General features: G+C 37.6%; 1 protein-coding gene across 1 annotated transcript in view; it reads right to left on the bottom strand.

Moving 5' to 3' along the window:
• Positions 1 to 41: 41 nt before the first annotated feature.
• Positions 42 to 18,305, bottom strand: part of LOC107587707 (regulator of G-protein signaling 3-like) — a 29,199-nt gene continuing 10,935 nt past the window's right edge. The window contains exons 7-18 of the mRNA XM_016275590.1: positions 16,867 to 17,233; positions 16,731 to 16,779; positions 15,901 to 16,151; positions 15,269 to 15,352; positions 13,056 to 13,167; positions 8,223 to 8,278; positions 4,181 to 4,972; positions 3,912 to 3,982; positions 2,068 to 2,172; positions 1,718 to 1,779; positions 1,353 to 1,519; positions 42 to 951 (exon numbers count right to left, since the gene is read on the bottom strand). Of these exons, the coding sequence (XP_016131076.1) occupies positions 757 to 951; positions 1,353 to 1,519; positions 1,718 to 1,779; positions 2,068 to 2,172; positions 3,912 to 3,982; positions 4,181 to 4,972; positions 8,223 to 8,278; positions 13,056 to 13,167; positions 15,269 to 15,352; positions 15,901 to 16,151; positions 16,731 to 16,779; positions 16,867 to 17,233 (2,311 nt within the window). The 3' untranslated portion in view covers positions 42 to 756. The remainder of the gene's footprint in view (positions 952 to 1,352; positions 1,520 to 1,717; positions 1,780 to 2,067; positions 2,173 to 3,911; positions 3,983 to 4,180; positions 4,973 to 8,222; positions 8,279 to 13,055; positions 13,168 to 15,268; positions 15,353 to 15,900; positions 16,152 to 16,730; positions 16,780 to 16,866; positions 17,234 to 18,305) is intronic.

The following is an 18,305-nucleotide window of genomic DNA, read 5'->3' on the forward strand; positions in this document are numbered from 1 at the left end:
TATATATATATATATATATATACACACACTTCTGACCCCTTTAATATACTGTTTTTTAAAGAAATATTAATAAGAATAACTAATTGTATATTGCACTTGTAAAACATAAGGGGTTAGAGCCACGGGGCCACTACATGAAGAACAGATGTGGAAATGTTACCAAAGCCCTTGAAAGTAATAAGAATTAGTGTTCTGTCAGTAGTATTGAGAGAATATCAACATGCTGTCAACTGCAACTCAGATAAAAAAGGACATTAATGTTAACTAATACTTAGTTTCATCCAATGTCATCTCACTAGGATCTTTGTAAAAGTGGACTATGTTGAGGTCTGTGCAGGAAAGAAAAGTGAAAAGTCTCTTGGTAAAGCTGAACAAAACAGTACCAAAATGTCTCTTTTTTCCTATACCCATCATGCGTTGCACCCTCTCTGTACTGCCACTGGGTCATCAGGTGGCAAGGCATTTTGGGCACTGGCAAATTGATTTGAGTCAACACTTCCAGCATATTCATAACACAATATCACTATCTTATTGCTGCAACCGTCCAACAGGGTGCATGCAGCACAGAAGCATCCAAAACCAATCTGTCCATGCAATGATCCATCGGGCTGAGCTCTCCAAGGTACTTAGTTGACTGACTTTTCAATATGAAGCTGTGCATTAGTGGATTATGTGATTGTAGACACGTCCTGTTCTACTATGTCTCCAGCAATACTGATCTAAAAAGTTCAGCGTCTACAGTTTGTCATCAGAGCTTTACGATGGATCTGTGACAGAGCTGGGTCTCTTTTGGTTGGTTAATTCCAGGTAAATGTCAGAGCGGAGGAATCGAGGGTACGAGTCTCTTTCCATTAATCCAAAGGTTCTGCTCTGAGCCAGGTCAAAGCAGTCTGCGCAGATGTTCTCCATATTTTCCTTGATGTGCACCCTGGTGTATGAGTCCAGATTAACCTTGGAAATAAAACAAGAGTCTGCTTAGGACACTTTTCATATTCATTTTGGATTGGTTTTCTGGCACATCTGCTCTCTGGAATCAATTACAAATTGCAAGTCAAATAAAAAAAAAAATCCTCACACAAATGAATCCTGTTTCTTGCCAAGAAAAACTGAGTGAAACTTTAGATGAAATTGCCCTGGACATGTTATTGCTGAAAACAAGTCAACTAAGAAATATCATTTTTCATTTTGTCAACTTAGATGCATTATTTCTTCTATTTGCACAATTCTCCACACACACACACACAACTGTGTACATTTCTATATAATTCCTAATTAGTGACCAAGAACCACCATAATTAAACATGAGCTGGGTTTCTTATTATGAAAGCCTGAAAACTGTTTTTTCATCTTACCTCTTTACAGGACTGTATGGAGATGTACTCAGTGAATATCTTCTTTGCTCTGGATGCCATTTTGGACAGTGATTTGATCCTCTTGAAGTCCTCACAGGCCAACCAGAAGTCCAGATTCTCCTCACTGAACTCTGTCTGCAGGAAGGAGCGGAAAACCACTAGGCCATCTGAAGAAGGGGGGAGAAAATTACTCTAATGCTTATTAGAAAACACAGAATAAGTGCTGAAGAGAATCTGGGGTAAATCTGGATTTGGATCCAGGAGCAGAGGTTAATGTGGATAAAATGCATGGTTTAAAACAGCAGTAACAGCTGCTGAGGTGCAGAGATCAACACAGCTGTCATATCGAATGAGACATATCTTACATTTGTGAGAAAGCAGCGCATCAAGCGACTCTGCCCATTTGAGAGCTTCCTCTGGAGTTGGTCTGTGGATGAGCAGACAGAGCGGTTAACAAAGCCATGACTCACACTAATGACCCATTCACAGATAATTATAGCGCACAAAATAGGCCATCTACTCAATAACTCAAAAACGTCACTGTTGTTTTGATTGCACACTCAACACTCATACATCAAAGCTCAGCCTATGCACCCATTCTGTGTTCCTGAATGACTCTCTCTCGATACTTAAAAACAATGATATGCATATGACACGCAATGCAGTGCGCCGGGAGTCTGTTCGGGTGAAAGAGGAAACAATCACGTGGACTCACTTGTCTGACTTAAGGACTTTCTCAAGCCTGCTGGCTGGATTGCTTCCATGTCTGTCATTGGTCTTCTTCCGCAGAAAAGTCAGGCGGTTTTTCATGTCTTTGGCCCTGTGTGACAAGACAAAAGGCGTCACATCAGGTGATTTATTAGCTAACTGTTCACTCAAGTGCTTCTGGGAGGAAATGTATTCCGGTTATAGCCGTGAGCTTTATTGTAGGAGGAACACAGATAGTAAAGACATAAATAATGCTTTCCTCCAGCAAACCTGAGAATGGAAAACATTACATCCACATCTCTTAAACCAGAACACCTAAATATCTCATGGTTGCATGGCTACAATTCTTACTATTTATTTAGCATAAAGAAAATTGAGCAAAAAATGAAAATTTGCTGAAAAATTATTCACCCAACAAAGTTTGTTTCCTTATCAGTACAGATTTGTAGACATTTTGCATTACATCACTTGCTCTCCAATGGAAACAAATCCATCTTTAATGAGAAAACAATATTATGGATAGAGGACTCATATTTTAGGATAAAGCAACTGTTTGAAAATGTATTACAAACATGCAGTTCAGTTTGCTAGAAGTTAATTGATGGACTGCAGATGTGTGGATTACTTGTGGATTATTGTGATGTTTTTATCAGCAGTTTGAACTCTCATTCTGACAGCATCCATTCACTGCAGAGGATCCACTGGTGAGCAAGTGATGTAATGCAACATTTCTGCAGATCTGTGGCAATGATCAAACTCATCTACTTCTTGGGTGGCCTGAGGGTACATTTTCAGCAAATTTTCATTTTTGGGTGAACTATTCCTTTAAGCCTGTATATAGGACCTTCTGATTTTAATAGAAAAGAATCATGTATACTATAATTTTCTGTAAATTAAAAACATGATATATAGCAAATAATAAACAGTCCAGATACACCTAAAATCAAAATAAAAAAACAAACAAACAAACAAGAAATTATGTTTTGCGTGAAGAAAACGGAGCATATTTGTAGGACCATTATGTTTTTTATTGTTACATTATTTTCATGACAATGAGTCATATTTATGATAATTCTCATTACTATAATGCAAAATGACTTTTGTTGGCATAACCTTATGGTGTCAAGCCATTTTGTTGCTTTGAGCCAGTTAAATCTGATGCTACCACATGAATCACCTGATAAAACATTTTTGATAATATAGTAATGAGTTTTCTGCTTCACTGTCATGAAAACAATGTTACAATGCAAAGAAATGTAATCGTGCTACAAATAGGCTTTTTTTTCTTAATTGCATAATAATAAAAAAAATAACTTAATGTATACTATAATTTTCTGTAAATTAAAAACATGATATATAGCAAATAATAAACAGTCCAGACACCTAAAATCAAAATAAAAAAACAAACAAACAAACAAGAAATTATGTTTTGCGTGAAGAAAACGGAGCATATTTGTAGGACCATTATGTTTTTTATTGTTACATTATTTTCATGACAATGAGTCATATTTATGATAATTCTCATTACTATAATGCAAAATGACTTTTGTTGGCATAACCTTATGGTGTCAAGCCATTTTGTTGCTTTGAGCCAGTTAAATCTGATGCTACCACATGAATCACCTGATAAAACATTTTTGATAATATAGTAATGAGTTTTCTGCTTCACTGTCATGAAAACAATGTTACAATGCAAAGAAATGTAATCGTGCTACAAATAGGCTTTTTTTTCTTAATTGCATAATAATAAAAAAAATAACTTTTGATCTTGGGGTGAAATACATGTCTTGACAGTTTTAACGAGATTCACAAAAAATTGCAAATGAAGCAGAAGAAAATGGCTTGACTCACAAATTCTTGGATTTCTTCTTTTTGACACCAGTTTTTCCTGTGTCACATTTACAGTTCAGCTTGCCACAAACCTGTGGAAGATTTACAAAAGACATATTTTGAATTAATTAAACTAAATTTAACTACTAATTTAAATATTTTTGAGCATGAATCATCATTGAGGCTTTGACAAAATACATATTTTACCATGTTTAAATGTTTAAACTTTTTTTTTTTACATCACATAAATAGTGTTTTTTGTAATTTGACATAGCTGAGTTTGTACGTACCCTCCTTCCAGTGAAGAGCAGACAGATCTGGTGGACGGATCCTCCGTTCTTGGTGAGCTCTTTCCTCAGGGTCTGCGGGGAGGGAACCGCCCAGCGCTCTGAAGGTTCCCGCTTGGCCTCTATGCAGTCGATGGCCTGATCAGAGATGAAGCGAGGAGACCGGGGCTCCTGCAGCAAACTGCTCTCGCTGTGCGTCCGTCTGTGGAGGGACCTCTGCACACACAAGCCCCCGCTCTGCTGCCCACTGCTAGGAGATGATTCCACCATACTCCTCCTCTTCAGAAAGCCTTCATCTGTGTCCTCATCATCTTCCTCCTCCTCCTCATCATCGTCAGTTGACGGTGAGGTCAAAGCATCTGCGTTGAAGGAGCGATCCAGGCACAGCCTGGGAATGACTAGAGGTGAGGAAGATGACGATGAAGATGTGGGTCTGGCGCCAACGCTGATAGTCTCAGAAGCGCTCTCGCTCTGGCCCTCCCCCTGCTCCCTTTTCTCCAGTTCTGACTCTTGGCCACCTCCTTTCACCTCCTTCTGTCTGTCCTTCCAGATCTCAGAGGTCTCCAGGTATGGAGGTTTGCAGGCGTCTCGAAAGGTCGGAGCAGTTTGGTTGGCGTCTCCGGTGCTGCAGTGCAGGTCTGGGTAGGAGAGCCGCTGAGCTGGAGAGCTGCAGTTGGTTCTTCTCATGATGGGCGATGCAGAGGGGCATGATGGGGAACAGGGCTCAGACACACTGTAAGGGCTGAAGCCCAGCAGACCCAGATCAGCCTGTTCAGCTGCTTTTGGTTCCAGCATCTGTCAATAATACACAATTGAAATCAACATTTTACAAATGGCTCTGGATTTAACAATTACCTACTACTTTATGGATAAAAAGAATGAAGAAAAGCTGTTGATAAAAAAAACTTGAATGCCATTTTGCATAAAAATAATTTCTTAGCTCCTGACACTTGATTGTGTTTATGAGGTGCAGTCTAACATGTGTTAATTCTTAGTTAAAAAAAAAACGCAATTTGGAGCAGTCTTAAATTTATGTACATAAAAATAATGTATTTTTAAGTAAATGAAAAACATGATACATAGCAAATAATAAATATACTTTATTACAATTATTAAAAATTTACTTTATTTAAAATAATTTATACACTTTATAATTATATATATATACATTTACCTGTATTAAGTAAATGGGGAAAGCAATACAGAATTGTGCATTGTAAGAAAATACATAAAATACTGTATTTTATGTCATGAAAGACACAACATACAGCAAAAATTACAATGTATTTTAAATACATTATATATATATATATATATTTAAATAATTATACAGTATATATGAGATATATTTAAAAAATAAAATATATTAAGTAAGTGGGAAAAACACAGATTTATGCATCATTCAAACTGAATTATAGCCTATGCCAAGTCCTTTAGTAAATAATCAAATTATTAATGCAGTTATCATTCACAAACACTGCAAATGAATCATCACTCACCATATAAAAAGCCACACTTCCCCTCATGTTTGATACAAAAATATACTTAACCATTAACCATCCTCCATGAAAAACATTACATTACTTATGTTTCTGGTTTCAGAGACTCCAGTATTAAACATTATTAATTGCAATAAATTTTGTTGTTATTTTTGTCTACAACTTATTTTTATTTATTTATTTATTTTTCTGAGGGGGTAAAACTGATCCTTAACAGACGCTATGCTTAAAAAAACTCACTATTGGGATTTTATTATAACAAAATTGTTCAAATAAAAAAAAAAAATACTATTATTATTTTTACACATATATCACTGTTGTCTCTGGGACACCAAACATAAAAGCAGTAAAGTCAACAGCTAAAAGCTCAAGAAAAGTAGAAACAATATTGATAAAAACAACAACCTAAATATTTAAATGACATTAGAAATGAATGAGTGAATGAATAAAGAATTCATCAACTCTGCAATACTGCATTATATTCAGCACTGTTTTCTAATGTACCGGGGGAATAGGAAGAGAGGAAATGGGAAGACAGAAAGAGAAAATTAAAGAGAGAAAAAAACATGAAAATTGTATTTTACGTCTCCCTATTGAAGAGGAAAAGGTTAATGTATTCATGCGCCCTACACATCTAATTAGCTCACATAGTAGTTGAAACACACAAGCTCAGATGCTCTTTAAAGACACAGCACAGAAGATCTGACACAAGGAGGTAAACAATAATTGCTAATATGAACAGCTAGAATGCAATTAGTCTATACGTATATGACGCTCACTCAAGTTTATGTGCAATAACCAAGATTATTAGATAATAATATACAAGATTTTACTCTAACTTCACACTATAGTCACGTTTCTATATTGTGCTATGTTAAGGTACAATGCATATTTAAACTTACATATTTCAAAACAAATTCAAACATATAACTCTAACACACCTTCTTAAATATCCCTTTTGCCAGTCAGATCACACTGAAGGTGCTATAGAGGAAAAAACTATTTTCCACCAGTCACACTGCAAAAGCTCAAGGCACATACAGAACATGCAGAAAGCAACATGTAAATGACCTCACCTTCGTAAGATTTTGTCCCTACAAACAAGTAATGTAGTCCTCCATCATACTAGCATGCATTACAACAGCCCCGTTTTCTCTCTCTACACTCTCTTTCTCCCTCCCTCTCTTTCACGCAGTCACATGTGCGTGTCTGTTTGTGCTAGTCTGATGATGATGTCGCTGCTCTCCTGATGTCAGTCGCCCACCGAGTGGAGAAAGTGAGAGAGAGCATGAATAAGAAACAGAGGAACAAACATTATGTTTATCTGTTTTTTTTTACGTGCACTGTATGGAGTGGAGTGAGCATCTGTCACATAACATAGTCTGCTGAAATCAACACAAATTCATAACTGACCATATTTACATTCTTAAAGACCCCATGGGCTCAAAACAGGACTTTTGTGGTATTTAGTCCTGGTCTTTTAGCTTCGAAACCATTTATATGCTCCTGTACTCCCAAATGTTGATGAAAATGACTTAGTTTTACTTTAAAATTGCACCTCTACCGACTAGCAATTCATGGTTCATTACTATGACTTAAAGGGGTCATATGATGCTATTTTAAAGATCATTATTTTGTGTATTTGGTGTAACAGAATATGTTGACATGCTTTAATGTTCAAAAAACACATTATTTTTAAAATACTGTACATTATTGTAGGTTCTCTATGCCCCGCCTCTCTCAAACACGTCGTTTCAACAAAGCCCCCTCCTTTGACAAGCACAGTCTGCTCTGATTGGCCAGCTGACCCAGTGCATTGTGATTGGCCGAACACCACAAGCACGCGTTGGAAATGTAACGCCCCTTACCATAATCGCAAGCTTCAGCTTTCAAAGTAAATATTACTTATATATTACAATAGTTAATAATGTCATTAGTTTTACCATCAGTTCCAGCCCGAAAGGGCAACAGAGTCACGTGACAGACACAGTGATGATGCAGTACACAAGCCGCGGTTAAGACAGCTGACGTGCTAGGATTTGTGACCCTGTTCCCCTCACACACACAACGCGTTACTCTGCGCTGCACACACACACACATGTTTACATTTGTGAAAAGTGGGGACATCCCATATACGTAACCGTATATTCTAGATATGCAATCATACTCACTCACACATTCATGTCTGTGTGTGTGTGTGTATGTGTGAGGTGTTGTCAGGGAGATGGGCAGATGGCTGGGTCGATGAATATGTTTGCTCAAGTGAGCAGGCTACGCCTTTCAGGCACGTTTACTCTGGAGAGAAAGAGCAGCTTTAAAGGCTGGGCTCTAATATGTGACGCAAACCTCAGGCGCAAGAGGCCCTCCATTTAACAGCCGCACAACATTTACATCCTGTAAATGTTTACCACAGGGCCATCCTGTCGGGCCAACGCTTTGATGGGAAACACATTACATCACGTGTGATTTGTAGTGCAGAGCACAGTGTTAAGCATGATGTGCCGTGAGCAGAGATCTGCGCTGAACGAGTGGGTCGGTGGTTAGATGTAAGATCTCACCTCTATCCAGTAAGAGATGTACAGCCGCAGTTTGTCTGCAGGAACTGGAGAGAAGAAGACAGAAGTGTGAATTTCTTGTGAATCTCGAGGCTGTCAGTTTTTTTTTTCCTGACTCTAGGGGATGTAAACACCCACATGTACTCAGATATATGTCACCCATATGTGCACTGCATAAACAGAGTGCTATTCAAATTTACTAAATACAAGTATTACAAGATATTACAAGTACTACAGGGATATGTTCAATCTTGTTCATCTATAAAAACTTTATATTTATATAAACATTGTTTTCATTAATTGAAATAAAGCTGAAATAAAATAAAATAGAAATATTAGAAGAAAAACTTAAAATAAAATAAGTTTAAGATAAAATTCTGAAAACTAAAACTGAAGTAAAAAAATTAATTAAAGCTAAAAGAAATATTTTAAGAACAAACAATTACAAACTAAACAATTGCTTAACTAAAATGTTATATATATTTTTTATTTTATGAAAATATTAAAGTAAAAACTAATCCAAAATATTAATAAATGCTATAATAGTATCAAACCTATTATTGGGCAGCGAATATTAGGAATCTGTTATATTGGGTGCAGCAGGATCTGCAATTAAAGGAGTCTCAGTGGGTACTGGTGGAGGCTGCCTCTTGTACTCCAGCAACTTTAACATCCTTACTAAGTGTACATAAATGTTACCAGTCCCCTTTAAAAATACTATTTAAAAAAAAAAAAAAAAAAAAAATCCAGTTGTTTAGCATTCATTAAAGGGGTGGCTGATTGTGATTTCACTTTTTTGATGTTAGTGTGTAATGTTGCTGTTTGAGCATAAACAATATCTGCAAAGTTGCAGGACTGAAAGTTCAATGCAAACAGATATATAGTCTTTTAAAATTCTGGCAGTTTAATGTCTACAAAAATGGCTCGTAGGAATTACAACAAGTTACTTCCCAGGTTTGTGACATCACAAACCCAGACAAACCCCGCCCCCGGGAACATGCAGCAAGGGGGGAGGAGGAACATGCTGCTTTAGAGAGGAGGAAGAGAAAACTAGGGGTGCACGTAAAAATCTATTCATATATTAATCGCGATTCTGTCTTCTAACGATTCTAATGGATTCACAAGATTCAAAATCAATGTTCTAAAGCAGCAGCGGTTCTCAATCCTGTTCCTCGCATCCCCTGCTCTGCACACGCTCTGTTCTGCTGCATCTCTCTCTCTCTCTCAATCTCTCACTCAGATCATCAGCTCAGCTCCAACAATGAACTGTTCCATTTATATACTTATTTTCACATACACTCTTAAAAATAAAGGTGCTTCACGATGCCATATAAGAACCTTTTTGTCGAAATGGTTCCATAAAGAACCTTTAACATCTGAAGAACCTTTCTGTTTGACAAAAGGTTCTTTGTGGCGAAAGAAGGTTCTTCAGATTACAAAAAGGTAAGAAAGAAATGGTTCTTTAAAGAACCTTTGACTGAATGGTTCTTTGTGGAACCAAAAATGGTTCTTCTATGGCATCGCTTGAAGAACCTTTTGAAGCACCATTATTTTTAAGAGTGTAGCTATGAGAAGTGTTATACGTTATACGTGGACGCGCGTGTGGTTGCGTACTGTATTAAAGGTTTAATCAGGATAAAACCATATATTAAAAGCTAACAGAATCAGTAGCATTTACACATAACAGTGTATCTAAAAGTATGAGACAACAACAATCAAAAAACATACCATTAAGAGCCGAGCTTGCACAGGTTCTACGCGATCCTCTTCACTAATATCCTCTGCGTCTCAATCGGGCTCAAACTGATAAGCAATATTGACAATGCCATTGTTTACAATACAACCGGAGCACATGCTGCTGAGCTGAGGGGTGGGATGTTTAGACACGCAGAGGCGATTTAGCCAATCACAACACACTGGGCTAGCTAACCAATCTGAGCCTATCACGTATTTCTGAGGGAGGGGCTTCATAAAAGCAGGAAATGATCGTGTTCACGGGAGAAGGGACAGAGTGGTGTAGAATAAAGGTAAATTATGTGAAAAAGAATGCGTTTTTTTAAAAACTAAGCATTAACACATGTTAGACTGCACCCCATAAACACAATCAAGCCTAGAAAAAAAACAGTCAACCACCCCTTTAAGCATTTGGTCTCAATTCCGTTTAGTGTTAGACCTTAAAGACCCTTGTACTATGGCACCATTTTTTTTGCAATATGTCATTTCCACCCTATTTGATGGATAGGGCTTTTAACACCTGGAGGGAACATGGCTTAGCTACAGTTGGTTAGCTATACATTGATAACAATTTTGCATCCTTTACACAACTAAGAGAAACATTTGACTTACCCAGCTACCATTTATTTAGATTCTTTCAGATACAGAACTTTATTCGTAAGCAGTTTTCTAACTTTCCCTTTTTGCCCAATAAAAATACTTGATGTATTAGACCTGTATACATCTTTGAAAGGGGCCATTTCTACAATCTATACTATAATTAACACAAAACAGTCCCCCTCAATGCATCCATTGAAGGCACTCTGGGAGGAGGAATTGAATTTGACGTTTGAGGAAAATATTCTAATAGATCTAATTCTTGCCCATATACACTCATCGTCTATAAATGCTAGACGTACTCTCATTCATTTTAAGGTGGTGCACAGAGTCCATTGGTCTAGAGCTAAATTAAACAAAATATTTCCTGATTTTGACCCAACCTGCCCTCGCTGCACAACTGAACCAGTTATGTTACTGCATTCTTTCTGGTCTTGTCCAGAATTGTCTGATTTTTGGAGGAAAGTCTTTAGGTGTTTTTGTGTTATTTTTTTCTTTACATATTACAGGCTGATAGTGTAGCCTTTGCAACTCTACTGGCTAGGCGACTTATTCTTATGAATTGGAAGTCAGCAGCTCCCCCTCCTTATTGCCAACTGGCTTTTGACTTTTTACATGTTCACAGTATGGAGAAGATTCGGTTTGAGTCTGGAGCCCTTTTCTGAAATATTTTAAGGAGACAACTGTATGTATGATAGAAAGACTGACACACAGACTGATAGAAAGACTGACAGACAGACAGACAGACAGACAGACAGGCAGACAGACAGTGCCCTCGCTGCACAACTGAACCAGTTATGTTACTGCATTCTTTCTGGTCTTGTCCAGAATTGTCTGATTTTTGGAGGCAAGTCTTTAGGTGTTTTTGTGTTATTTTTTTCTTTACATATTACAGGCTGATAGTGTAGCCTTTGCAACTCTACTGGCTAGGCGACTTATTCTTATGAATTGGAAGTCAGCAGCTCCCCCTCCTTATCGCCAACTGGCTTTTGACTTTTTACATGTTCACAGTATGGAGAAGATTCGGTTTGAGTCTGGAGCCCTTTTCTGAAATATTTTAAGGAGACAACTGTATGTATGATAGAAAGACTGACACACAGACTGATAGAAAGACTGACAGACAGACTGATAGACAGACAGACAGACAGACAGACAGACAGACAGGCAGACAGACAGGCAGACAGACAGGCAGACAGGCAGGCAAGCAGACAGACAGACAGCCAGCCAATAATAATATGCATGCTAAGAAGCAACTACTTAATAGTGAGAAATGATCCTTAAAATAAAGTGTTCCCGCATAAATAAAATTAGAGTATATGATTTTTTTTAAAAACAGTACATCATTTTCTTTAATACACATTTCACATATTGACATATTAATATTATAATATTAATTTTGCCCCTCTATGCACATTCTGGCCTATCTGTTTCAATAATGGACTTTGACTGCAAAGTCAAGTGCCTTGACCAAACAACTAATTTCATATCCAAAAGGACAAAGGTCAGCATAGTGATGCTATTAAAAAGAGAGAGATGTCAAATAAAGGCTGAAGATAGAACTGCCCTCTGTGCACATGCTGCAGTATTTCTGTTCTCAGGAAGGTAAAGAATACACTGTCCCGCCCAGCCTGCCTAACGGGCCATACCGGAGACATGGCCATTGTTCCCAGCAGACACAGAGAGTTAGGAGAGCTACGCTCTCATGACACACACATACTCATTCCCACAGTCCTGACGCCTCCTTCCTGACTATCGCTTCTAACACACAGTCATAAATAACACAGGGTGGACCTCCTTAACATCCCTCCTACTCTAAACAATCAACCCAGAGAGATGATACACAGATAGACTGAATGATTGAGAATGATTAAGACAGACAGACAGACAGACAGACAGATAGATAGACTGCCTTATAGTCTAACATTTGAACTCATTGCATGTGAAGAAATTCAGTTCACTTCAGGATACATCTTCAGGTTACATCTTTAACAGATGTAAACCAAGCACTAGCACTGCCTTTGCTTTCACACTGAAACACAGCAACACATTGCAGGGCTCAACAACAACAATAGCTGGATGTAGTGGATGCAGTGTGAGAAAGTTTCTTGATAGTTGACAGAACGCCATAATGGATAATAAGCATCGAACAAACCAGTCATGATTTGCACATTATGTTTTCCAATTAAGGTATGTGTATACTTTTTAATACAGCGACATTATAGTATTAGTATCATTAAAAGCCTAATAAATAATTTACAGACAATTATTTGTAAAGATATTGATGCTGCGATTACATATGAAAAATAATGAAAGACACAGACTGAGCTGCTGCCAGACAAGTGCACAATCCAAATGTTGTCTGAAACATGAGACATGCTTGATATTATGCCTTACTTTTGCTCAAAAAAACAGCTGTCATAGCCGGACAAAAAAATTAAATAAAAAAATTACAATGCCTTCTACACAGAGTTAGTGGAAAATAGTAGTACGCACCATCCTGCAGCTGTATATCATGGAGGTAAAGTGGACTCTGTAGTACATTACAACGACCCGGTTCATCTTCCCTGGTCAACAGCATCAGGTCTGTGTAGATGAACACTGTAGCCTATAGAGGGCGATACAGACAACAATCAGTACCGCACTGAAACATCCCCATCTGACCTTCTTGTGTCACTCTCACTCAGCTTCTACCAAGTGAAGACAAACATAATTCTTTATAATGGAAAACATGAGCCTATTTATAGCGTTCATTTAAACTGGAGAGCAGATGCAGAATTACACTGAGAATGAACTGTCCTTTACTTAATGGCTTAAATAATATTATACAACTATAAGACCCATTAAAGTTACGATGAATCAGGTAAAGTCAAGTTAAGGTCATTAGGAAGGGGAAAAGCTGTGATTCCCACAAAGAAAGCAGTAGGCTGGTCGCGCTGCTTTGCCTTTCATGGCACCCACTGCCCAGGCTTGGAATTAGGCCAACTTAATAAAAGCAGCTGATCTAAATCACAGTCAAACACACACACACTCGTTCTAGGACACTGGAGGAATGTGTTTAGTGATGTACAGCTCATCCTTCTTAAACACTCTGATCTTTAGAAACTCTTGACTGCATTACTCAAACAGGTCTCTCGGCAAAATTGAGGTCAGCTGGCATGCAGACGGGGGCCCTGCGAGAGAGCACAAAGGATGTGACAGACTCTCAAAGCGAATCGCTATAGATACGAAGTCGGTTTTGGAGGCTACTGTGGCACTCAGAGATTTATCTTTGCACAATATTGCTCATGCTGAGGAAGCCGAGGTCATGTTATTCCCAAACTGCAGGTTTCCGTTAAAGCTGCAGCAGAAAGAAATCTCGGATGAAGGTATCTGCTTCCACACTATGGGGAGCACATATTTTGTGTCGGGCATTACTGTCAACGAGACAAATATTTCTGCAGTTCCCAAACGATTGTTCAGTGAAATGGATCTAATAGAAAAGGTAGTGTTTCGTCCATCTCAAGAAAACATCAGGTCATGGACTATAGCAGGCTTTTAGAGGGGTATCATGAGAACAAGCTCAAATCTGACCAAGCAAAATAGTCAGTTCTCATGAAAGGGGACACCAGCTCCAGGTCACCTTCAGAGCCCACAAACAAGACATTACAAGAATCGTTTCTGCATATTTTATCCAAGACAAGATGTTTTAGACAGGATGTCTCTCACGCTAGATTCCTGGAACCAGATGAAGGACTTGCTTAAAAGGATCTGAAAGTCATCAATAGTTAAGTTAATGCAAAAACTTTACATATTTAGGACGACAATGCAATCTGCAGTGAATGTTGGCAGATTCATCAGATATAAAACAGTAATAACAAAACCATTACATAGCTTAAAGGGATAGTTCACCCAAAAAAATTAAATTCTGTCATCATTTACTCACCCTAAAATCGTTCCAAACCTGAATTAATTTCTTTCTTCTGCTGAACACAAAAGAAGATATTTTGAAGAATGCTGGTAACCAAACAGTTGACAGTAGCCACTGACTTTAATATAATTTTTTTCCATATTATGAAAGTCAGCTGTTTGGTTACCAACATTCTTCAAAATATCTTCTCATACATGTTTGGAACAATTTGAGGGTGAGTAAATGATGACAGAATTGTTTTTTCAATGTATGGAAAAGAGCAGCATAAACAATCTGCTAAACTTCTCTTTATGTTCCATGTTAGATAGCAAATCATATAGACAATAACAGCTTTTTCAATGCTTTTCATTTTTGGATGAACTTGCCAATTCCCTTTAATATCTCGAATGTTTCTCCAACAGAGCAATGACAAAAAGAAAGCAAATGGAGACTTGTGCTTGCTTCAGATGATTCTACTGAGAAAAAGAGATTAGTTCCTATCTCAGAGGAGTTTTCAACAGGCTCACAAATTGTGCTCAAATTTTCCAGTCCGCAATCAAAGGTCATGAATCATAATATGAACTTAAACATTTCTCATCAAATTCCGAAGAAAAATTATTTGCAACATGTCATCCATATTATTTCTGTGGCTATATAGTCATATTATATTGCTAACAATTGTCTCATTAGTTATAAACACATTTGTTAAAAAGTAAATGAAAATTAGTTCATTAAATACAACAGAAAACTCCCGATTCATAAAAAGCAACCTCTGAGCAATACATTTTCCTCTGGGGAGAGTGTGAGTTAATGGCGTTACCTTAAGAGCTATGTGTTTACTGTCATGAAGGACCATTTCCTCTGACAACATCAGGACTCTCTCAGGGCTGCACAGGTCCAGCGGCTGCAATGCAATTAAAGACTTATTACAGCTACACTATGTGCATCATGTCAATCATGTCATATGTCAGTACAACACATCCTAGGTAAACTATAATAAGAGCACACTGGTCAGTAAATCAGCCAATATATGGGTAGAGGTAATTGGCATGAAATGCCAAGCAGTGACAGCAGTATGCTGTGCTGTGGCATATTATACTCCCAACTATTTAAGCAACATTTTTGTTTATTACACATGCAAATTTTCACAACCTCATATTACTTGAGAAAAATTATTTCTCACATCACAGAAAAAAAGCTAATTTATAATTGGGAGAACATGAAAACATACACTCTTACTTATACATCCATATAGATTTGAACCAAAAATGTATTTAAAAAAGCTCTTTACCCTTTTAATTAATCATCCATCATTTGTTATTGATAACACTCATGTGATACACTCAATAACACAAACCACTGATCTTTTAACTCTAGCACTTCAATATTTAAAATAAAACATGTACAAAGACTGCATAATAAACCTGGAAGATAAACAGATACTGAATATACCTGAACAAAAACTGGGAAGATGAGAATCTTGGGTGCCAGACTGACATATGTGCCATAGTTAGAGTGAGGCAGGTGGGACTGGACGATGGTACAGTTCTGGTAGTTGGCAAAGCTCTGTCTGTAGGATGAAGGAGGCAAGGTGGTGGCCGTACTGTTCATAGACCTACACAAAGTGGCTTGTGCTTGCAGCCCCCCATTCTGCAGGTAGTCTGGGCTCTGCTGCAGTCCTCTGCCAGTCTGATAGATTCTTCCTATGAATCGACATGAAATTTCATCAAAGACCATTTTATATATATATATATATATATACACACACATATATTTCAAGATCTAATTTATTCCTGTTATGGCAAAGCTGAATTTTCAGATGCCGTTACTTCAGTTATCAGTGTCACATGATCCTTCAGAAATTATTTGAATATTCTGATTTAGTTTTCAAGAAACATTTCTTATGATTATCAAAGTTGAAAATAGTTGTGCTGCTTAATACTTTGTGGAAACAGCAACACATTTTTTTTTCTTTGATGAATAGAAAGTTCGAAAAAACTAAATTTATTTGAAATCTTCAGTAACACTATCTTTACTGTCACCTCTTATTGATGCCATCTACGAATATGTTAATAAATTACTATCATGGTCATGAGCCTCATGATCTTTTCACCACTATACTTTAAAAGGGAACCATAATAACTGTTCTTGCACACTTCTTTCTTAAAGAGCATGTGCAGAAATTTTACATTTTAAACTGATCTGAGACACGCCAACACGAGATCGTTACCTAAACATGTAGAACAGAAACAAACATAAAACCTTCTCATGGCCTGTCTTACCTAGAGTTCCCAGTGTGCCATTGGAGTCAGAATACACTGGTTGCAATATCTGAAACATTAAACATTCAGATAAGTAAGATGTTACCCCAGCCTTCAGTCGGAATGAGCATGAATACAATTGCTTTCAGATTCCCACCTGGTTTCCAGGACTGACAGGAGAGAGGATGATGTAGTTGTCGCCGTTTGATGATGTCACACGGGTACCTTTGAGGGTCTGTGTGCGTGTTTTGTAGTCATTTTCTTCTTGTTTGCCAGTCCAAGACCACAATGACTCTCCTACTCCGTTTCCTGTGTTATCAGGGCTACTTACTTTTTTACGACGACCCTGTTTGTGATTGGTGGGTCGAGAGAGTAAAGGTGGGGTTTTGTTTTGAGTCTTTGCAGATGAGACAGAATCAAATCCTGAGGGTTTGTAGGAAGGCCTGTGGATAAGCCCCTCGTAGTAAGGCTTCATAATAGGCACTGTCCTCCACACCACCACTGTGATCTCATTACGACAATTCCTGCAAGAAGAAGAATGATAAGGCATGAATGCATTTTAAAAGAACTATTAATTTCACTTGACCCATGTTATCTCATTGAACTATTACTATTTAAAATGTGAGGTGAAAAGGTGGTACCACATTATTTCAAGGACCAGTTCTCACTATTAACTAGTTGCTTCTTAGCATACATATTACTAGCATATTGGCTGTTTATTAGTTTTTGGTAACACTTTATTTTAAGATACCCTTGTTACACATGTTACATGTACTTACTATTATAATAACAATTAATTATGCATAATTATATGCAAGTAACCCTAAGCCAAACCCTAATCCTAACCCTAAGTACATGTAGTTAATTAATATTACTCAGTACTTAAAGGCACAATATGTCATTTTCGCCGCTAGAGGGCGCGTATTCAAAATAAACAAATAGACAAAGGCGTAGTTTGATGATGCCGTGACTGAGTGTGGAATCATGGGAGTTGTCGTCTCTGTTATCTCATTGAACTATTACTATTTAAAATGTGAGGTGAAAAGGTGGTACCACATTATTTCAAGGACCAGTTCTCACTATTAACTAGTTGCTTCTTAGCATACATATTACTAGCATATTAGCTGTTTATTAGTTTTTGGTAACACTTTATTTTAAGATACCCTTGTTACACATGTTACATGTACTTACTATTATAATAACAATTAATTATGCATAATTATATGCAAGTAACCCTAAGCCAAACCCTAATCCTAACCCTAAGTACATGTAGTTAATTAATATTACTCAGTACTTAAAGGCACAATATGTCATTTTCGCCGCTAGAGGGCGCGTATTCAAAATAAACAAATAGACAAAGGCGTAGTTTGATGATGCCGTGACTGAGTGTGGAATCATGGGAGTTGTCGTCTTCATCCCACAGCCGATGCAATCCGAAGGGACTCGGCCAGAAATCATGTTCATGGATGAGCTAATGATTTATTAACGTAGTAGAATGAAGCAGGGTGGGGCTGAAAGCCGTCAAAGTGAAACGAGGCCGCTGAACGAGCGCGAAACACGGCTCGAAAGCAGCGGAGCTTTTATTATGCCACATTT

Source organism: Sinocyclocheilus grahami, unplaced genomic scaffold (assembly GCF_001515645.1).
Source record: "Sinocyclocheilus grahami isolate Dianchi unplaced genomic scaffold, SAMN03320097.WGS_v1.1 scaffold95.1, whole genome shotgun sequence".
In the NCBI taxonomy this organism is placed as follows: Eukaryota; Metazoa; Chordata; class Actinopteri; order Cypriniformes; family Cyprinidae; genus Sinocyclocheilus; species Sinocyclocheilus grahami.